Below are 23,530 nucleotides of genomic sequence, written 5' to 3' on the forward strand. Positions count from 1 at the left end.
AGGGGCAGCGTTTTGCATAAGGAAGGCCTGATGCAGCAGCAAAACAAACTCGGGGGAGAAACCCCCCAGACTGTGCACTTCCGCAGCCTGGGCTACAGCCCTAGACGCCCCCTCAACCGGCGCTCGCAAGAGCGGGGAAGAGACATGCTGCGCATCCAAGATGGCGTCCGGCGCGACACTCCGCGAAGGAGCCGCGCGGGAAGAACGGCGCTTAACTTTAGCCGCTTTTGTGCCGTCGCCCAAATTAAGGGCGTTCATGGCATTAATGTCTCCCACCTCAAGGGCGGCCCAAGAAGAAGCCGTCCGAGCCGCGTGGCCGGCCAAGATGGCGGAGGCGAGCAGCGGGGGATGGGCGTTTATGGCGGGAAAAACCGCCACACCGGAGGAAGGACCGGGACACTCATCAGTCACGAAACTGTCACCCAACAAGGGCGAATCAGACTTTAAGACCCCCGCATCCCCTCTAGAAGCGCCCAAGCGATCCGGGGAGCGACTCTTTGCGCCCTCGCCCTCCGACGCCATAGGCCACGTAGAGATCAATCGGGGAACCCCCTGCCCGCTATAAAAAGGTAAAAATTACCTGCTTTCCGCTCCGAGCTGTAACGACCTGGTGTCCCAGTGAGTAGCTGCAATAAACGTTTAAATAAACGTCGAAATAAACGCCTTTAAGGACGTTCAAAATTTTTTTTTTTTTTTAACGGAGCCAGCGGGAGGGGGAGAAAAGGAGGGACCTGGCGCCACCAGGTTTGCACTTGCTCAAGAAGAGCCCTCAACCCCAGGCACTCAACAAAACCTAAAAATTAGGCTTGGAGGCCTAGCCAGAGCTGCTGCTGTGTGTGACCACCACCTGCTGAGATAGAGAACATACTGAGGAGTTTCCGGCAGCACATGACCACATATAGGGAGGCAAAAGTTTGCTCTCTATCTCCACCTGCTGGTAGATGGACACAACCCACCAGTCTATGGATTGATCAGCATGATGATATGGAATCATATTTAATAGCCTGAAAACCTGACTGTTTCCTGAGGACTGGATTCAAAACCATTTTCAAATTGGGGAAAGTCCAATAGAGACTGGATAAGGATGGTAATATCCAGGAGCACGTCAGAACAACCACCAACAGGTCAGGGTAAGAAAACCCCCACGTGTCAATCAAAAGTCAGAACAAAAGAGTAGGGGTGAACCAAGGAATCTCATCAGCCAATGGTGGGTTGAAGTAACTTTATTCAGCACCAGACTTGTATGTGGGTCACATACAAGTCTGGTGCTGAATAAAGTTACTTCAACCCACCATTGGCTGATGAGATTCGTTGGTTTACCTCTATACGTGGGGGTTTTCTTACCCTGACCTGATGGTCGTTGTTCTGACATGCTCCTGGATCAGTGGCATGCAGTGATATTTATAATGGGGGATTCAGTACATGGGCCAAACAAGAAGGATTCAACGGAACCAAGCACCTCCCATTCTCATAAAAATAACAATATGGATCAGCATCCTCTACATCAGTGGTTTGCAAAACTGTCCTGGGGACTCCCCAGCCAGCCGGGTTTTCAGGATATCCACAATGAATATTTGATATGCATGCACTGCCTCCACTGGGTCACATACAAGTCTGGTGCAGAATAAAGTTACTTCAACACACCATCGGCTGCCGAGGTTCCAGTATCCAGGAACAAAATGTATATGCAATTTTTTTTTTTTAATTGTACTCCACCAATGTCATCTAAAGCAGATCATCAAGTTTAACATTAAACTACAGATAAGAAAACAGTGTCTGGTACAAGACAATAAACTGCCCTGCCATAAATGAACTCTGTGATTTAGTAAAAGTGTAACCATCTGTATCTAAATTGTCGGGCTCTACTAAAGATAAATATTTTATTGCCAAAGAATTCAATAATCCAATGGAAATACGTATAAAACTTTACCCTATGCAGATATCGTTTTTAAAAGAAAGCTAATTAGAAGAGTATCTCAGTAGAAAATGTGCATGTAATTAATTCTCACAACCAACCTCTTTCCAGGTGTTCGGATTCTTGTTATTAAGGTTCCCAGATCTGTAAGTCAAGTCACTATTGTAGAGGTATGGCTAATATTGTGGTGAAAGCCCACAGGCTGGATAAAAGGAGTTCATTTAGGGGTTGTTTTACTAAAAGGCATTAAGCCCTTAATGCATAGTTAATGCGTGCCAAAGTGTAACACATTTTGCAGTATTCTGCTTGTTAGGTAATACGTGGGTTAATGTGCATTATTTTTTTAAAAGATTTTTAGGAGGGGACATGGCATGGGCGGAGAGTGGATGTTTCCATGTTATCCAACTAGTGCATTAGGATTAGCGCACAATAAACGGATAACGCAGGGTTAATGTGGGAGCACTTAGCCCCTCCTAAAATGGAAGCAGAAAGTGCTCCCGTGTTGATTTTTTGCAGGTACTGTGAGCTAATGAGAACATTTAGCACATAATCTGCAAAAACAAAAACAAACAAATGCCCTATAAAGTGCCAAGTCAAATCTGGACTTAGTGCAAGAGAAAGTCCTGCGTTAGAACACACTAAGGGCAAGATGCACAAAAGTCCTCGTTAGAGCCGTTCCGTACCGTATTCCATAACGAATCGGTACGGAACAGCTATGCATGAAGGATAGGGAATGCAAATGAGTTGCTCGTTGCAGCTCACTTGCATTCTCTAACCCTTCGTTAAAACCGTCGATAATCGGCCCGTAAAGCATGCGCAGAGCAGCCAAGCGTTATGCTGGCTGCTCTGCGCATGCCAAAAGTGTAAAAAACAAAACAAAAACAAACACGCCCTTTATGGACAGCCTTGCCCCCCCCCCCCCCCCCCGGCCCGAGGTCGCCGCTGCTCCCCGCTCCATTAAAATCGTGACTTTTTTAGACAGCCCCGGCCCCCGCCCCTCCCTCCCTTTCTCCTTTATTAGATAAAACAGCTCCCGCCATCCTCTGCCACGCCCCCCGCCGCCACCCTCCACCGGGCCCCCCTTCGTCTCAAACCGGGACCATGCAGCGCCTCTCACCTCTGTGTGAAGGCACTGCAGGGGCCGGGTTTCAGACGGAGGGGGGCACGGGGGCAGAGGATGGCGGGAGCTGTTTTTTCTAAAAAAGCAGAAAGAGAGGAAGGGAGGGAGAGAGGGGGGGCCTAAAAAAAAGTCACGATTTTAATGCAGGGGGGAGCGGGGAGCAGCAGCAACCTCTGGCGGGGGGTGGGGGGCAAGGCCGTCCATAAAGGACGCTCCTGACAAGCGTTTTTGCCCCCTCGCGATTTTTTTTTTTAACATTGTTTTTGAAGCCGGGCAGCCCCAACGAGAGGTACAGACCTCTCGTTAGCTTTCCCGGAGTTTTCCTGCGTTAGGGCAAGCGGAAAACTTTAGTGCATCTCATTTCAACAGGGTTTCTACACAATTTGCTCATCTGCATTCCATTTTTGTTTGCTGCTACCGTCGTCAGAAATTGAGCTTTAGTACATGCCAAGGTTAAAAACTTGTTCGTTAAAGGCTTGTTAAAGGCTCGTTTAGTTTAGTGCATCTTGCCCTAAGCCAAGATTTTACCACATTTTAGTAAAATGGCCTCTTAGTGCTATGGTGCTTACTTTTAGAAATGCTATTTGGGTTTTAGACATGCATAAACCAGCATTTAGATGTTTATATTGCTTAAACGTTTAAATCCCAATTTTACAAAGCTAGGATATACATGTCTAAAACTGTAAAATGTGCATAGGTGGCAAGATGGTGTGGTCTGGGTGGAACCAGGACAGGCCTAAAAAATAAAACATATATTCCCCATTTCAGAAGAGAAATACACATCTATATCCAAAAAGATAGATGTCAGGATTTACACTCCATGTAAGAAACTTAACAAATACTAAATCTACCTCCAAACATCAGTAACTTACACCTACCGCCTAGGAGCTAGCAGACTACTTTGCCAGCAAGATCAATCTAATTAGAGCTGACATAGCCAAGGCAATCTCAACCATAGACTTGAAAAAGACAACAGTCTCTCACCCCAAACCCAATATCTGCCTGAGACCGGAGACGTGGTCATACCTATCCTGGCCTGCCTTCCAACCGCTAACACAGGAAGACGTGAAAGCCCTTCTGTTAAAATGCTCTGGCTCACAACTACACCCTCGACTGCTGCCCCACTTCACTAATCCCATCCATCCTTTCTAGGACTCAATAATCTCTGGCTTTCTCTCCCCCGGATATGGGTAAGATAGTCCTCACCCCCTTACTGAAGGGCCCTGGGCTAGACTCATCCTTAACTGCGAGCTACTGGCCAGTAGTTAGCATACCTCTGTTCATAAAGATTCTCAAAACCTACGTAAGCAGGCAGATTACTACACATATTGAAAGATTCCAGATACTATACCAGTCACAATTTGGTTTTAGAACTGCACACAGTATGGACGTCCCATTGCTCACCATGACCACATTCAAACAACATCTCGCTAGAGGAGACCAGGTAATCCTCCTCCAATTCGACATATCAGCAGCTTTCAATTCTGCCAATCACACCATGTTGCTTGAATGGCTTAATCAAATAGGCATAGCTGGACCAGCCTTCAAATGGTTCAATGCATCCCTAACCAACAGGAGTTACTCCATTAAGTGAAACCAGATCATTTCACAATACTGGACGCCGGGATGTGGAGGTCTGCAGGGCCTTCCCCCTCTCTCCTACTCTTTTCAACATTTTCATGTCTTCATTGGGCTCGCTACATCTAGACCTCGGCAAACATTTGTTATCCTATGCCGACAACATCTTACTGTTCATGCCAATAATACAAAACCAAGATTAAGATCCCACAAAAGCTATCGCAATGGGCTTGAAAGCCATTCAAGATTGGGCTCTGACAAATAAACTAAAACTTAACCCATACATAGTAACATAGTAGATGACAGCAGAAAAAGACATGCATGGTCCATCTAGTCTGCCCAAGATAAACTCATATGTGTATACCTTACCTTGAATTTGTACCTGTCTTTTTCAGGGCACAGACCGTATAAGTCTGCCCAGCAGTATTTCCCGCCTCCCAACCACCAGTCCCACCTCCCATCACCGGCTCTGGTACAGACCGTATAAGTCTGCCCTCCCCTATCCTAGCCTCCCAACCACCAACCCCTCTTCTCCCCACCTGCTCCGCCACCCAATTTCAGCTAAGCTTCTGAGGATCCATTCCTTCTAAAAAAAAGGATCCCTTTATGCATATCCCACGCATGTTTGAACTCCGTTACCGTTTTCATCTCCACCACCTCCCGCAGGAGGGCATTCCAAGCGTCCACCACCCTCACAAAAAAATTAAAATCCTTTGGTTTCATAACCCAGGAATCTCGGTGTCTCCGTCAATTTCAGTAGACAAAGCCACAGTACTCACGGTTGAATCAGAGGCAATGCTTGGCATTCACCTTGACTCTTCACTGATTTTTTCCTCCCACATTAATCATCTCTGGAAATCAACACTATTGAAAATGAGACAGCTCCGAATAATGTCACAGTTCAACCAGACTGCTTTCTTGCTCCTGGGGTACAAAATGCTTGTCTTGCTAGACACTGATTGATTACTGCAACATTCTCTTCCACCTGGTATATGTGATCCAGCTATTAAAACATTTTATGAAGTTGTCCTAAGGGATATCCATAAACCGCTACTAAACGGACTTGGAAAAATCCAAAATTCCAGGAATAACATGTATAGAATGTTTGTACGTTTGGGAAGCTTGCCAGGTGCCCTTGGCCTGGATTGGCCGCTGTCGTGGACAGGATGCTGGGCTCGATGGACCCTTGGTCTTTTCCCAGTATGGCATTACTTATGTACTTATGTACTTATATCACTGTATTAGAGAAGAGTGCTAGAAGACGCCCATTTCATAACCTCACCAAAGATGAAAATCAGGCATTACATTCTTTATCATCAAATATAAATATTGTAATTAAACCCGCAGATAAAGGCAGGGGGATTGTTATCTTAGATCGGCCATCTTATATAGAAGAGGTTATATAGAAGAGGTCATCTTATATAGAAGAGGCCATCTTATATAGAAGAGGTCTCTTCGCCACCCTTAACTCCCTCCTCAAAGTGCCCTCCGCTCCCACCCCACCCCCTCACTCTCACCTCAATCACTGGCTGACTACTTCCGCGACAAGGTGCAAAAGATCAACCTTGAGTTCACTACCAAGGCACCTCTTCCTCTTCACCCTTCAACCCTCTCCCTCAACCAACCAACCCAGGCCTCTTTCTCTTCCTTTCCTGATATCACCGAGGAGGAAACCGCCCGCCTTCTTTCCTCCTCAAAATGCACCACTTGTTCCTCTGATCCCATCCCCACCAACTTACTTAACACCATCTCTCATACTGTCACCCCCTCCATCTGTCATATCCTCAACCTCTCTCTCTCCACTGCAACTGTCCCTGACACCTTCAAGCACGCCGTAGTCACACCTCTCCTCAAAAAAACATCACTTGACCCTACCAGTCCCTCCAACTACCGCCTCATCTCCCTCCTACCCTTCCTCTCCAAAATACTTGAGCGTGCTGTTCACAGCCGCTGCCTTGATTTTCTCTCCTCTCATGCCATCCTCGATCCACTTCAATCCGGTTTTCGCCCTCCACACTCAACAGAAACGGCACTCTCTAAAGTCTGTAATGACCTGTTCCTTGCCAAATCCAGAGGCCACTACTCCATCCTCATCCTCCTTGATCTATCCGCTGCTTTTGATACTGTCAATCATGATTTACTTCTTGCCACACTGTCCTCATTTGGGTTCCAGGGTTCTGTCCTCTCCTGGTTCTCCTCCTATCTCTCCCACCGCACCTTCAGAGTACACTCTCATGGATCTTCCTCCTCCCCCATCCCGCTCTCTGTTGGAGTTCCCCAGGGATCTGTCCTTGGACCCCTTCTTTTTTCAATCTACACCTCTTCCCGGGGCTCACTGATCTCATCTCATGGTTTCCAGTATCATCTCTATGCTGATGACACCCAGCTATATCTCTCCACACCAGACATCACCGCAGAGACCCAGGCCAAGGTATTGGCCTGCTTATCCGACATTGCTGCATGGATGTCCAACCGCCACCTGAAACTGAACATGTCCAAGACCGAGCTTATCGTCTTTCCACCAAAACCCAATTCTCCTCTTCCTCCACTCTCTATCTCAGTTGATGGCACCCTCATCCTCCCAGTTTCATCTGCCCGCAACCTCAGAGTCATCTTTGACTCCTCCCTCTCCTTCTCTGCACATATCCAGCAGATAGCCAAGACCTGTCGCTTCTCTCTCTTTAACATCAGCAAAATTCGCCCTTTCCTCTCTGAGCACACCACCCGTACTCTCGTCCACGCTCTCATTACCTCTCGCCTTGACTACTGCAACCTACTCCTTACTGGCCTCCCACTTAGCCATCTATCCCCCCTTCAATCTGTTCAGAACTCTGCTGCACGTCTTATATTCCGCCTGAACCGATATACTCATATCACCCCTCTTCTCAGGTCACTTCACTGGCTTCCAATCAGATACCGCAACAGTTCAAGCTTCTCCTTCTTACCTACAAATGCACTCAGTCTGCAGCCCCTCATTACCTCTCTACCCTCATTTCCCCTTACGTTCCCGCCCGTAACCTCCGCTCACAGGACAAATCCCTCCTCTCAGTACCCTGCTCCACCACTGCCAACTCCAAGCTCCGCTCATTCTGCCTCGCCTCACCCTATGCTTGGAATAAACTTCCTGAGCCCTTACGCCAAGCCCCCTCCCTACCCATCTTCAAATCCTTGCTCAAAGCCCACCTCTTCAATGTTGCTTTCAGCACCTAACCTTTATACCTTTCAGGAAATCTAGACTGCCCCTATTTGACTGACCTTACATTTGTCCTTTAGATTGTAAGCTCCTTTGAGCAGGGACTGTCCTTCTATGTTAAATGGTACATCACTGCGTAACCCTAGTAGCGCTTTAGAAGTGTCAAGTAGTAGTAGTAGTAGGTTATGAGACAACTTGGAGATACTGCCTTTTATGCACCTCTTACAAAAGATCCTACAGAAGAACTTAAAACAGAGATAACTACAATTGTGGATCAAGCATATGATATGGGCTATTTAATCACTAAATTATTCTTGATAACAGAATATCCTGTGGTCCCTACAATTTATATTTTACCGAAAATACACAAATCGGTAACTAATCCATCTGGTAGGCCGATCATTTCAGCTAATGGCTCATTATTAGAACCATTATCCATATTTACAGACTACTTTTTAAGACCATACATTCCAAAAATTAAATCATATGTACGGGACTCATCCCATTTTATTACTATGTTGGAGAATTATAATGGAGATGCAAAAGATCTACATCTGGTTACTCTTGATGTGGAATCGCTTTATACAAACATACCACAACCAGAAGCTCTTACTGTTATTAAAGAAACATTACAAGATAGACAGACAGATAGACGTATACCCAATAGATTAGTATTGGCACTAGCAACAATAGCCCTTACTAAGAATTTTTTCTATTTCAATGGTAATTACTATTTACAAACTAAGGGAACGGCGATGGGGGCCTCTATGGCCCCCGATATAGCGAATTTATATATGGCAAAATTTGAGGACACATTCTTACCAATCAATCCATATAGACAGTATATGAAAATGTACAAAAGATATATAGATGATATATTTATTCTGTGGAAGGGGGATAGTGAGTCATTATTACTGTTTGTGGAATGGATTAACACTTGTGATATAAATTTGAAATTTAAAATGCAATATCACACAGATAATATTACTTTTTTGGATATTATGGTGAAAAAAGATGCACATATGCTTACCACCTCTTTACATAGAAAACCGACAGATAAAAATTGTTATTTGCACTACTCAAGTTATCATAACCATGCATTAAAAGACAATTTACCATACGCCAATTTCTTAAAGAGGATATGTGCTGATACAGAAGACTATTATCAGCATGTTATAGATTTGAAAAATAGGTTCAGACAACGTGGATATCCTAATAAGTGTATTACAGAGGGTTTTAGAAAAGCTAATGTTAGAATAAGAAATGAACTATTGAAGACTGGTGTTAAACCAAAATATAATCCGGACTTAGAATGTGCACTTAGATTTTCATCTTTGAGCCATTTTGTCAAAAAGATTATTTTGAAACATTGGCATATTGTTCAAATACATTCATGTTTTAAAGAAGTTACTCCCATTTTTGCCCTCTCACGGAATCCTAATTTAAGAAACTATTTAGTGCCCTCTACCCTTCCAATGATCAGAGACAATTTGTCTGATATGAATGTCGGACATGAACCATGTAATAAATGTACGGCTTGTGCACATTCTTTAAAGTTGGATCTTTTTATACACCCCACAACAAGAAGAAGATATAAATTAAAATTCAGCAGTAATTGTAACACGGAAAATGTGATATACGTGATCCTATGTCCCTGTAACATGATATATATTGGTAAAACAAAAAGGAAAATTAAAACAATAATAGAACATCGTAGCTGCATTAAAAGACAGATTAGATCGGCCCCGTTGGTAGAACATTGGATGGATACAAATCATACCATTGAAGATTTAAAATATTTTGTATACCAATGTATTAAACCAAGTACTCGTGGTGGTAATACTGATCTTATATTATTAAGAGCAGAACAGCGTGCGATATATGGGATATTTATGGATTTTGAGTTTATACACACATTTTGAGTTTATACACTGTGAGAAGGAAGAGGCTGTCGTACCCTGGTTAGGCCCCTAGAGGGCGCTGTTCCCCTAAAATGTCCACGGAGAAGGGCTGGGTGAGTCACTAAAAGAGTCCTGGGGGTGGAAACAGGTGCAGCAGGTTATGGGCTGGGTCCTGTTTGGCCATTAACCACTTAATACCCCACCTGAGTGGTGAGGGAAAAAGAAGAGCTAGCAGCTAAAGAAGAGAGCTAGTAGCTGAAGCAGGAGGATCCCCATGAGAAGTACTGGCTGAGCCCTTTGGACTGGTGGTGAACTGTGTGCAAAGCAAGGAAGCTGGCTGGGGTAAGAAGGCCCTAGAGTGTCAGGTATAAGTACTGTGTGTTCAAAGAGGGACTGTGTGTCCAAGATGAAAAGACTGTGTGTCTAGAACAGTGTGTTACCAAGAAGTGTAGGAGTGGACGACTGTCATGTAGCAACTACTGGACTGCCAAGACAACCTACTGCCAAGACAACCTCAGCCCTTGTGCATAACACTTATGAACTTTTGCCTTACCTGTGGCATGCTCCACCTTTGAATAACTACTGGACTTTTGTGTACTTTTGCATTGTGGACTTTTGTACTAGCAGGATTTTCTATTTGTACCAGAACCCCAGCTTTTATATAATGGGCCTACTAAAACATGTGTAGTTTGGATTTTTACTAGTAGTACTTATTCGTTAACCAGCAGCCAGATAACAAGTTGTAGTAGTCAGCAATTTAGGTTTGTAAGGGAAGGTAGCGGGCTCTGCCAATGCAGTCTCGTGATTTATGCATAGAGGCTGTATTGTGTGAATGTGCTGGAACACTACAATAAGTTACATTTTCTTGCAAAGTAACAATTTCTATGAAAGCTTGAAACTGACGTATCTTTTCTCTGTGAGAACTACAGAATTACTAATGTATTGCGCATGTGCATGTACTGCGCATGTGTATGTGTGACGTATGGTGTGTTTTATGCGCATGATCACTAATTTGTATAAGACCGAATGTCAGATGACGCTCAGGAGGCAGTATCCTGAGACTGAACTCAGTACTGTTCATTGCAATAAAGGTGTCCTGCTTTCAGAATCATTTGCCTCTTGTCTCCTGATTCACTTAGCCGAGGGCCTGTTTCAGAAGGACTGAGTTAATAAGGCTGGGGTAAGAAGGCCCTAGAGTATCAAGTATAAGAACTGTGTACTACAAGGAAGGACTGTGTGTCCAGGACTGAGTTAGTACTGAGCCCAGATGCCTGTGTGAGAGGGCTCAGGGGGAAGAAATCTGTTGGGTATTGAACGGTGCAAGAAGAAATGTTTAAGCTGGAAGATTGCACTGAGTAGGAAGAAATGGTTAAGCTGGAAGAACTGGTTAAGCTTGTGAAAGTGTTTTAATCTAAAAGAAGTGTGCCCCAGAGGCTGGAATAAAGATTTGTATGAGAAAAATCCTGTTGATGAGACCTGACTATGTTTGCCTTTTTGAGAACCAGCTCACCCTGAGTGAAAGAGGGAACTGGGATCCTGAGGTGGGAGCTTCATCTTCACAAAAGCCTCATCATTTTCACAACACACATACACGTGTGTATATATATATAGATAGATATATACGCGAATGTATCTGATTTTGCATATTTGACATATTTTTTTGGCTTACATATTATGCCTGTAGGTTTTGTTTAAAATTTTCTATTTAAATATTTGTCATAAATTTCTAAAACATTTTTAAAAATCTTTTATAAATTTCCATAAATTTTATTAACCACTATATTTTTAGTTATAATAGACTGGATGTATTATTTCTATATATTTTTATATGTGTATATACGTTTTGCTTTGATATGCAGTTGTCCTGTATACATATATGTATACATACATACATACATATGTATTTATATTTTCAATTTTAAATGGGTGTTTTTTTTAGCGATTGTAGATGATAAAACCTTTTGGAGAACTATTTTTGTTTAAAATAGGATACATTCGATATATTGGATTTTTGTGGGAGATTTTTTATTTTTTTATTATTATGAACTAAATTATTACTAATAGATTATCAGGACATATTGTTTTTTTTAGTTTATTTTTGGTTTTATAATAATGATCTATTTATGTCCAGTATTTTAAAAAATTGTTTTAAGATAGACAGGTGTTTAATTCAATTATTATTTTTCAAAATATTTCTGACAAACAATTTATTATATTTAGCCATAGAGTACCAACGATTTGTTTAACGTTTACTATTTGATTTAAGATTTTATAAACAAATTAAATGACGTTGTGCCTTTTTAAGCCAGATGATTATCTATATATTTTTCCAAATAACTAATTTGAACATCGTCGTCACTCTGTTTAAATATATTTTGAGTTGCCTATTGATAGACCACTGATGACTCTGGGCAAGTCACTTAACCCTCCATTGCCCCATGTAAGCCGCATTGAGCCTGCCATGAGTGGGAAAGCGCGGGGTACAAATGTAACAAAAAAAATGATGTATTTAATGCCGATTATCTTAATAGCACCATATAAATTGTCCGAGTGACGTTCCTCTCTATTTCTATGTTCATTTATTTAAAACACCTAGATGATCATTAGTGCTCTTTTTCAATTAATCTATTGTTTTTAATTAACTAATTTTCTTTCACAATAGATGTAGTTTTTTAAATTTTTCTGGCTTGATCATTTGTTCGTTCATCTGTCTATCAAATATATCCAATCAGTGTTGTTTACGTCACCATCTTTTGCTATTTAATTCGAGTAGTTTTTTGGCGTTCGCTTTGATTCTTTCAACTTTTTAGCAGTACGTTACATGAAGTGCTTATTACGGTAAGGCTATCATTCGTGTGTATACATTTTGAAGTTCCCCGATATTTTAGTTTTTACGTTTTATATTTGGAACATGACATTTTAAATGGTATATCCTTTGAATTTTTTATTTGTCTTCATTAGCTTTTTAGATTTGATGCTTCTAGTTTTTTTGACTATATGTTTTTGATCAGGCCTGATTTTATATATAGGTTGACACCTTTGTTTCGTTTACATCCCCATTTGGTGTCATTTAATCTGAGTAGTTTTTGATATCCGTTGTATATTATATATTGTTTTAACTTTTTAGCAGTGTGTTATATTGAGCGCTTGTTAAGATGAGGTTACCCCACATATTTTAAAGTTTCCAGATATTTTACTTTTTAATTGCTGGATTCATTTTCATGTTTTTCGCATTTGAGACTTCTGGAATACCTCGTTTGTTTCCATTCGCTAAGGACGTTTTATCTATTTTAAATGGGGTGTTTTTAGTAATCTTGACTATATGGTTTTCAAATCGGGTTCAGGTTTTTACTTTGTTGCTCTACTCATGGGTTGATAGCTCATTACGTTATACAAACACATACTCATATATTAAAGATACGTCCGTTTGGTTGTTTTTCCTTATTTGCCAATTTCCAATTATAGTTTTATCATTAGTCAGCTGATACTCATTAATTAGATGGTCATTTATTTTAATTGAAAGACTTTATTTTGCTTATATTTTTCACTCCCCCCATTATTAACCATTTCTCTATACTTGCCATTTTAAACTTAAATATCGCTCGTATACATGCTAATTAAATTAGTATCTCCATTTTTACTGAGATAACTTTGATTTAAATAATATTTAAAAGATTTTTATATACACACATATATAATTTATAAGTTTTGTGATATGTCTTCTCATTTATAAATAATTAAAATTATTAAGTGGTTTAAAATATTTAAATTTTTTAATTTATGATGTGTATCCCATGTATATATATACATACACACAATTTGTTTATCTTTTAGGTTTTTGTGATTCTTATTAACGATCATTAAATGTTCCATCAATCAATATACCTTCATATATTTATTGATTGGTAGGTTTTTTCCTTATTTATGTCTTATAAGTGATTTAAAAATATTACAAAGTTATAAACCTACTGAATATTATCTGATGTAATATATTCTATTGGTGATAACTTTATTTCTATATACATATAAAGGTTGGGTATTTGTATTAGATTTATCTATATTATATTTTTATGTTAAAACTAGTAAAAGAGGCCCGTTTCTGAGCAAATGAAACGGGTGCTAGCAAGGTTTTCGTCGCCAACACCCCCCCTCCCTCCCTCCCTCCCTGGCCAACCCCTTCGTTGTTCTGCCATTGCTCCGCCCCCAACGTCATGACGTTTGACGCGAGGGCGGGGCCCGGAGCGATTTCCCACCCACCCCCGCCTCCCTCCCTGCCAACCCCTTTGTTGTTCTGCCATTGCTCCGCCCTCGAGGGCGGGGCCCAGAGCGATTTTGGTGGCTTCACCACCACGAACCTTCAAACCTTTTTGAAGGAAGTCAGGGCTTGGCTTCACTGACGTCAGTGTCCTCAGAACGTTGAGGGTGAGTTTTATTATAGTAGATACCTAAGTTTTATCCATTAGCTTCTCGATATTATGTCTCTTTGCAATTGACTGACTTAAAAAAAATTTTTGTCTACAAATTTTTTGAATATAGATATATAACAATTTTTTTATATAAAAGAAATATATATGTTATGTTCTGTTTGGTTTTTATAATTGTATCTATGATGTTTTCAATAAGAATTATATATAAATATGATTGGTTATGATTATGTAAATGATTTGTTTTTATACTTTTTTATATGTTTTGATGTATGTTTTTATATGTTTACAATTTTGTAGACCCCTGAAGAAGGCTGATATAGCCGAAACACAGGCCGTGTTGGGTCCTAATAAAGGTTTTTCTGGAGCATCTTACCCTTATATGTGGTGACTGATCTCTTGATATTGGGCTCTCTCCACCCCATTTCCTTGTTGTGTTCGATTGCTGTGGAGAGCGTGAACCCCGCTTTGCCTTTCTATTTGCATGAATCTGAATCACATCAGTTCATTATTATAGGATTTACATCCACTTTGCGCGAGTTTATGAAGGACACATCTAGCGTCCCTCCCCCATCCAATTGTTTGGTCACCCAGTCAAAGAAGCCAATGTGGTGAGGAAAGGTTCTGGAAGGTTGCTGTTACCTATTCAGAAGAAGGTCCCCATCTGATATATTTTATCCATTATCCACAGAAGAGAAGTCACTTGCGAGATAAGATGCATCAATTCCTCATGATGGAAGAGACAAATTATACAGATTTGTCTCCTTCTTCACAGGAAATTTCTCCTTCCTCGGGAGATAAGCAGCCAAGTGCACTAGTCTCCCTTTCCTCTGCCCCATCCCCTCAGACTTATTGATATTTGTATCCCACGTTATTCAGTTCTATGTGGTTTACATATGAAGAAAACGGTAGAATACAATTTCTAACACACTGTGTAACCAAAATAGGTATCAAAAAGAAGTTTACAGTGCAATTAGCTGAAGGAGAAGACAAATTCATATGATTTATCAAACTGGGTTACAAAAGTTAGGCAACCAATGGGTTTACAGTCATAGTACTTGAAAAGGGCAAGTTAACATTGCTAAATTTAAGCCAGTATGGCAAACAAAGAAGCTGTATGGTAATAATTGCCCAAGATGTCAGGAGGCAGAAAGGATACTGGATCTGGGGGCCTGAGCCCCTCAGAGACCCTATTGCATTTCAAGACCTAACGTCTCCCCCAGGTGGGAATCCTGATCTTACTACTACTACTTATCTTTTCTATAGCGCTACTAGATGTACACAACACCTTACACTAAACATGTAACACCCGAGTGTTGCAAGGCTCAGTCTAGATCCCAACACACTTGGGACCTGCAGAACATAAAAAGCCTTCTGCAGGCAGGAGATAAGTGACTGAAGAAACAGAGGGGGTCAAAAGAGAAAGGCCCCACAGGGCTGCTTTGATCCAGTACTGCCACTGAGCTCTCCCATTCTGCTAGTCCACTGCAGGCTGACCAGGAGACATGGAGCCTGACTACATCATGGTGGCCATTCCCACCAGCAAGAAACCTCCAACTGAAGTGGCTCTAGCGTCACTGATAGGCTCTGATGCTAGCAATGGCCCATTGCTTTAACACTTCATGCTGCAAAGCCAAAATAAACGTTTGAAAAAATAGGGATAGTTATGTCTCATCAAAAGAACTCTATTAGAAGGTGAGTAGTCTGTGCCTCTAAAATCAGTTGGGCCTCTGTTTTTAAAGTTAATAGTCAATCCACTGTTTTGAGAACATGTTGAAGCCTGAAAAAAAACAAACAAAAAGAAGAACTTTCAGCAAGTGAACACAGATCAGATCCTCATTCACTTTAAAAAGGAGTAAACAGCAGGATGTCATCAGTGTATAATCTAAATTAGATACTTAATTATCTTAATTTTGCACACAATCATAGGCGGTCGGTGGCCCAACTGTTTGGGAAGGCCAAAGGGGTGGGGTTAGGGGTGGGGCCAGGGGTGGAGCTTAAATCCATAATTGTCTAATAACACACAGAAAAAAAATAAAAATAAGTCACAATTAATACCTTTTATTAAATTTAGATATTAGATATATATCATATGTCAAAGAATAAAGTGGTTGCTCAAAGCATATACTAACCACAATCGCTGAACTGCAAAACACTATGCACAACTTTGTGCAAAAACACACTCAGAACCTTACTGTACCATAAATATTACACTGGGCAGAACCTAATACACCAATATACCACCCATACGGAAAATGCAGACCATCAACAATATGAAACAAGGGATCATAATATCACAATTCTCATGTACAGCCACAAAACACCCTAATTCATGTTTAATGTGGGATAAAATGCCATAAATAAGTAAATAAATATAAACTTTTAATGTTGAGCACCTGATTCTCAAAGTGGACATATTCCAAACACTATAATGAAAATAAAATGATCTTTTCTACCTTTGTTGTCTGGTGACTTTGCTTTTCTGATCGTGCTGGCCCAGTATCCGATTCTGCTGCTATCTGTCCTCTTAACTCCATTTTCAGGGCTTCCTTTCCAATTATTTCTTTACTTTCCGCCTTTCTTCTTCATTTCTTGTCCTACATCTGTAAGTAAAAGCTGGGTCCTCCGCAGACTTGACTGTCCAGTGGATCCAGCTTCTGCCTATTTTCTCCATCCATGTGCAGTTTTTCTCCTCTTTTCCTTTTCTCTCATCTCATCTCCTTCCTCTCTCTTCCCTCCCCTCCCCTCTATGTCCAGCAATTTCTCCTCTCTCCCTGGGCCCAGTCCTCCCATCCATGTCCATCCATGCTCCTCTCTCCCCTGCCCCTTCCATTCATCCATATCCAGCAATTCCCCTCTCTCTCTGGGCCCTGCCCTCCCATCCATGATCCTCTCTCCCCTGCCCCCCTCCATTCACCCATATTCAGCAATTCCCCTCTTTCCCTGAGCCCTGCCATCCCCTTCATCTCACTCTCTCCCCTGCCCCAACTGCCCACCCTCTTCTCCCCCCAAGATCCCTTTACTTTATTTTTTCTTTCAAATTTACCTCCGAGTCTGGCAGCCCAGCGTCAGTGAAAGCGCTCCCACTGAAAGCGCTTCTCTTCGCTCAGTGACCTGCCTTCTTCTGACATCATGAGCACTTCCCAGAGCCACAAAATAGGAAAAAACCCTTTAGTCACTAGTGACTAGACCTGCATGTGACTACTATCAGAAACTTTATTATTATTCAGAAACTTGCCAATACTTCATTCAGCATACTAGAGCATTCAACAGGATTCAAGAAATAAAGAAGTCTCACTCGAAAGTAATGGAACCTGCTTTCTAGCCCACACCAGTTGTTCCATCTCCACTCAGCGCAGGCGCATACGCACAAGAGCCGTGCATATGCCAGGCACAATCCATCATAACAACTCACTTATTAGATTGTAAGCTCTTTGAGCAGGGACTGTCTTTCTTCTATGTTTGTGCAGCGCTGCGTACGCCTTGTAGCGCTATAGAAATGGTAAATAGTAGTAGTAGTAATGCTCAACGCTGAGATGCAAATATAGGTGCGCTGTTAGCTTTAAGCAGTAGGGAGCTGTTCTGATGCGATGTTCTAGCGCTGTTGTTCCGACGCACTGTTCTACCGCTGTTCATTACAGCGAGGGAGTTGTTCTGACGCACAGTTCCAGCGCAGTTCTGCAAGTGAGTTGTTCTGATGCAGTGTTCTAGCCTGTTGTTCTGATGCGCTGTTCAGTACAGCGCAGGAGTTTTAAGCAGTAGGGAGTTGTTCTGACACACTGTTCTAGCGCAGTTGTTCTGATGCGATGTTCAGTACAGCAAGGGAGTTGTTCTGATGTGCAGTTCAAGCGCTGTTCACTACAGTGAGGGAGTTGTTCTGTTGCGCTGTTCGGTAAAGTGCAGGAGTTTTGAGCAGTAGGGAGTTGTTCTGACACACTGTTCTAGTGCTGTTGTTCTGATGCACTGTTCAGTACAGCGAGGGAGCTGTTCTGATGCGCTGTTCAGTATTGTGAGGGAGTTCTGATGCGCAGTTCTACCACTGTTCACTATAGTGAGGCAGTTGTTCCAATGCGCTGTTCAGTACAGTACAGGAGTTTTGAGTAGTAGGGAGTTCTTCTGACGTGCTGTTCCAGCGCTGTTCAGTACAGCGAGGGAGTTGTTCCGACACACTGTTCTACTGATGTTCAGTACAGCAAACTGTTAAGTACAGCGCAGGAAATTTGAGCCTTACCAGTAAAAACGGTAACACAGAAACAAGGATTGCTGACATATTAGCAAAAAACAAAAAGATAAGCAGCACAAACATTCTTTAGCACAATAAACAAGGATCTGCCAACAGGTAAAGCAAATAAACAAACAGAGCAAATCAATTTAAATGAAAAAAGTGATAATTTATTGGAAACAAATAACCAACGTGGCCACGTTTCACCCACAAGCTGCGTCAGGAGTGAACACTAAAATATAAACACAAATTACAAAATAAGTAATAAATAATCATGACACCGACACTTTTTAAAGGTTGACACTTGTGCATGTATATTGCTATATGTAAATTTACTGTCACTGACACAATGGTATATGCCCGTACTTCACTAGTCTTTGTCTTGTGCACGTCCCCATATCTGCAAGTTCACACCGCACATGCCTTTTTTGAAGTGTTGTTTTCTATATGTATGTAACATAGTAAATGAAGGCCAGTCTGCCCAACAAGATAAACTCATTTTACATGGTATGTATACTTTATACGTATACCCGAGCTTGATTTGTCCTTGCCATTCTCAGGGCACAGACCGTAGAAGTCTGCCCAGCACTATTTGCCTATCTACATGTTTTACACCATTTGGGTTTTTATCAATTTTTAATTTTTGTCCTCTTAATTATCATTTTTGATCATAATTCTTTATTATTTAATTTGGAATCTGTGTTTGTATTTTAGTGTTTACTCCTGATGCAGCCTGTGGGCGATATCTGGCCACGTCAGGTATTGTTTCCAATAAATTATCACTTTCTTCTTTTATACTGATCTGCTCTGTTTGTTTGTTTGCAAACATTCTTTATACCATGCAACACTAAGTTTAGAAGCACAGCTATCAAAGTTTCTGGAGATGTGGAGCCTGAAAACCATGTTGCCAGGGATCAAGAGCATTCATGAAGCATCACATATACCTTCCCAAAGGGATGCATTAATTAGTTCTTGTAAAAAGCTAACTATAGTTCCTCTTAGAAGTTTAGCAGGAGGTAGACACAAGATCTAAAGGACAAGCAGCTGTCTTTATTCTAAAATCAAAAACATCCCATTGTACTTCACCCTTGCCTAGGGCCCTTTTACTAATCCCTTTTATTTAGGCAGAGGAGTAGCCCTAACATGGAGAAGTACTCTAATGGTTAGTGAGGTAGGCTCAGAACCTGGGGAGCTGGGTTTGATTCCCATTGCAGCTCCTTCTGACCCTGAGCAAGTTACAATCCTCCACTGCCCCAGGTACAAAACTTAGATTGTGAGCCCACTAGGAACAGAAAAAAGTACCTGCATACACTATATGTAAGCTGCTTTGGTTATACCCACAGAAAGGCAGTATATCAAATCTGTGACCCTTTCCTACAAGCTGAAACCATTTTTACTGCAGCGGTAAGATGACAAAAAAAATCTTATTTTCTCTATTAATGGCCATTCGCTACTTATCCCATTAGTGCGTGGCTATTAGCGCATGAGCCCTTAACTACACCTATTTTGGTGACTGTAAAGGCCCAAGAGCTAACCACACACTAAATCGGTTAGCACACGGCAATGTAGCTACACCGAATAGCGCAGAACACGCCTACTCTCCACCCCCAACCCACCACAGAGCTAAAAAAAATAAACTTTATTTTTTAGCATGTGGGAAGTGAGCACAGAGTGCAAAATGCTAAGATGCACTCACTAGTACTTACCGCTGCTTAGTAAAAGGGCCCCCTAGAGTGTTTCAAGGTTTCGCAATTACTTTAGTCTGAAAGTGATCTCCAACAGCCTACACCAACGTTTGATCACATAAGAATATAAGTATTGCCATACTGGGATAGACCAAAGGTCCATCAAGTCCAGCATCCTGTTTCCAACAGTGGTCAATCCAGGTTACAAGTACCTGGCAAGATCCCAAAACAGTACGTTTTTTCCCCAGATTCTATACACCATGCCGAACATTCTGCGCAATGTTATGCGCAGAGTTATAGAGAATGTGCGTACATTAATAGATTAGCAAGCACTAATAAATATCAATTGGAATTTATGTGCATTAATTGGAATGTATGAGCATAAATATCTTTGCGCAATATTTTATATAATACAACCAGGTTCTAATGCGCATATTTGAAAAGGTTGTTACGCGCATTCCAGAGTAGGCGTGGTATGGGCATTCCCTTGATTTCTTAACATACTTCTCTGCGTTAATATATGTTCTTAAATTTACACCTAGTTTTTTTAGCGTATATATCCACATTGGTTCTTTACAGTACCTATCTAGCATGTACATATGATTTACATCTTATTTCTTTCACCAATTTCCACTTCTGTAACACTAACCTGCTAAGCACATATACCGTTTAAAGTCTCCCAACTCTTAACACACACACACACATTTGTGTCAGTTCATGGCAAATGCACAGTGGACAGCTGCCAGGTAACTAATAAGCTCACAAGCTGTCTCTGAACTGTGGTGTGATAGCAAAAGCAGTGCTCTCTGATGTCACCGAGTAGGGTTCAAGTCCAGCTGTAGGACCTAAGCAGCACACACATATAAACCAAGTTAACTACCATAAGTCATTGAGCAAGAGCTTTTGTTTGACAAAACAGACACAGCCAATGTGAGACAGAGTCTTAGCTGGATACCTCTCCACCTGCCAAAATATCTTCCTATATCAAACACAGTGGAAAGGTTACAAATTAGATGAGGGAGTGAACAGGTTAGGACAGGGGGCACGTACTGCTTTAAGAAAGAACAGTCATGCGCCCGGGTCGGTGCTGTATGTACTACTGTTGTATCATGTGTGCACTGTAAAGATATTGCTAGAAGGCCATAGCCAGGGTTGGTCTTAGCAAGTGCGGGGTCCTATGCAGACCAAATTGATGGGGCCCCACCCTAGCTCCAGGGCAAGCCGCCACTCCCTCCCAGCTCCAAGGCCCCCTCCCCCCTAGGGCCCCCAGCTCCAGGGCTTCCCCCCCCTAGGGCCCCCAGCTCCAACGCCCCCCTCCCACCTCCAAGGGCCCAGCTCCCAGCTCCAAAGGCCCCCCTCCCGCCTCCCACCCAGCTCCCTCCCTCCTACCTCTGAATTTTAAAAGTTACCTCGTCGACATCGGGACAAGTTACAGCGTCGGCAGGTAGCAGCAGTCAGTGAAAAGCATGCGAGCTGCTCAGCGCTTCCTTTCCCTCGCTCAGCTCTGGTCCCGCCCTCATTTACAGGAAATAAGGGCGGGACCAGAACTGAGCGAGGGAAAGGAAGCACCGAGCAGCTCGCACGCTTTTCACTGACTGCTGCTGCTACCTGCCGGCGCTGTAACCCGTCCCGACGTCAACGCGAGGTAACTTTTAAAATCCAAAGGGAGGGGGGACTGGAGCTCGGGTGGTCGGGGTGGGGCGACTTCAGGCACGCCGCGCGGGGCCCCCTTGAGCATGAGGCCCTATGCGGTCGCCTCGCCCTAAGGCCATAGCCACCACAGATACCAAGTTACACAGTTCCATACTGGAGATTCTGGCCCAGTCCTGGTTTTTAACATACATTCCAAGCTGTGTGGAATCAAACAGTGCCTAACTCTGCCAATTGAAATGACTGTGGCAAGTTTCATAACGCACCAGGATGGGATGGATAGAAAGACTGGCCCAAAATCTGCGTTTTGCCAGCCCATATAGTTTTGTTTCCATAACCAACATTGTTTATAGTGGAGTCTGCTAAATATATTTTAATCACGGTGTGAACATTGTTTTCTTCTTAGTCAAGGAATGAAACAATTTATTTTTCAACATGTTCAGTGCGGGTGCATTTTTTTTCTTTTTACTACTACAACTATTACTTATCATTTCTAAAGCGCTACTAGACGTACGCAGCGCTGTACACTTGAACATGAAGAGACAGTCCCTGCTCGACAGAGCTTACAATCTAATTAGGACAGACAAACAGGACAAACAAGAGATAAGGGAATATTAAAATGAGGATGATAAAATAAGGGTTCTGAACAAGTGAATAAGGGTTAGGAGTTAAAAGCAGCATAAAAAGCTTAGATTTGAAGACAGCCAGAGATGGAGCTTGACATACGGGCTCAGGAACTCTATTCCAGGCATATGGTGCAGCAAGATAACAGGAACTGAGTCTGGAGTTAGCAGTGGAGGAGAAGGGTGCAGATAAGAGAGATTTATCCAGTGAACGGAAGAATGTAGGGAGAGATGAGAGTGGAGAGGTACTGAGGAGCTGCAGAGTGAATGCAGCTTAAACTGTATGCTGAAACTGATAGGAAGCCAGTGAAGTGACTTGAGGAGAGGGCTAAAATGAGCATAACGACACTGGTGGAATATTAGTCATGAAGCAGAATTTTGAACAGATTAAAGAGGAGAGAGATGGCTAAGTGGGAGACCTGTGAGAAGCAAGTTGTAATAGTCTAAGCGAGAGGTGATGAGTGTGGATGAGGGTTCTGGTAGTGTGCCCAGAAAGGAAAGGGCGAATTTTGCTGATATTACAGAGAAAGAAAAGACAGGTTTTGGCAGTCTGTTGAATACATGCAGGGAAGGAGAGAAGATGACCCCAAGGTTACGAGCTGATGAGACAGGAAGGATGAGAGTGTTATCCACAGAAATAGAGAATGGGGGAGGAGGAGAGGTTGGTTTAAATACACGATCTATACTGGTACAGTTTGCACTTAAGACATCAATACTAATAATTCGTTACCTTTGCCAGCCGGCTTCATCTGTAAAGCATTTCCCAACAGAGGAAGAGCATTTTCCATACAAGGGATCGGTCTCAGCATCACCCATTTGCGAATGTAGTCACTCAGGAAGGGGAAAGAGAATAAGACCAAAAGAGTGAAGAACACGGTGGTTCCAGCCAACCGGATCATCAGCTGGATGTCGTCCTGCGCAACCATTGCTGTCCCTAAGATCTACTAAGCAAGTTGTTTCCCTCCACGGGCGACTAACCGGCAACCGCGTCACTCACTGCATAACCCTCTCTCTCCCTCCTCCCGCTCCCCGGATCACAATTTAATAGTACTTTCTTAACAGCACAGCTGATGCTCCTCTTTCATTGGGCGAACTCATGGAACATCCGCCCCCCTCTGCCCGCATCCTATTGGTTGCATAAATCAGTTCCTGATTGGCAAATCAGCAACCCTAAGTTCTGATTGGTTCTGGTATGCTACTTCTCGGTTCACCTTCGCAA

The 23,530-nt window shown here is 42.3% G+C and overlaps 1 protein-coding gene across 1 annotated transcript in view; it reads right to left on the reverse strand.

Moving 5' to 3' along the window:
• Window positions 1-23,317, reverse strand: part of LOC115461567 (cytochrome P450 4V2) — a 170,193-nt gene extending 146,876 nt beyond the window's left edge. Inside the window, exon 1 of the mRNA XM_030191477.1 lies at window positions 23,042-23,317. Coding sequence (XP_030047337.1) covers window positions 23,042-23,237 — 196 coding nt within the window. The 5' untranslated portion in view covers window positions 23,238-23,317. The remainder of the gene's footprint in view (window positions 1-23,041) is intronic.
• Between the last annotated feature and the right edge of the window lie 213 nt (window positions 23,318-23,530).

Source organism: Microcaecilia unicolor, chromosome 2, assembly GCF_901765095.1.
Source record: "Microcaecilia unicolor chromosome 2, aMicUni1.1, whole genome shotgun sequence".
NCBI classification, from domain to species: domain Eukaryota; kingdom Metazoa; phylum Chordata; class Amphibia; order Gymnophiona; family Siphonopidae; genus Microcaecilia; species Microcaecilia unicolor.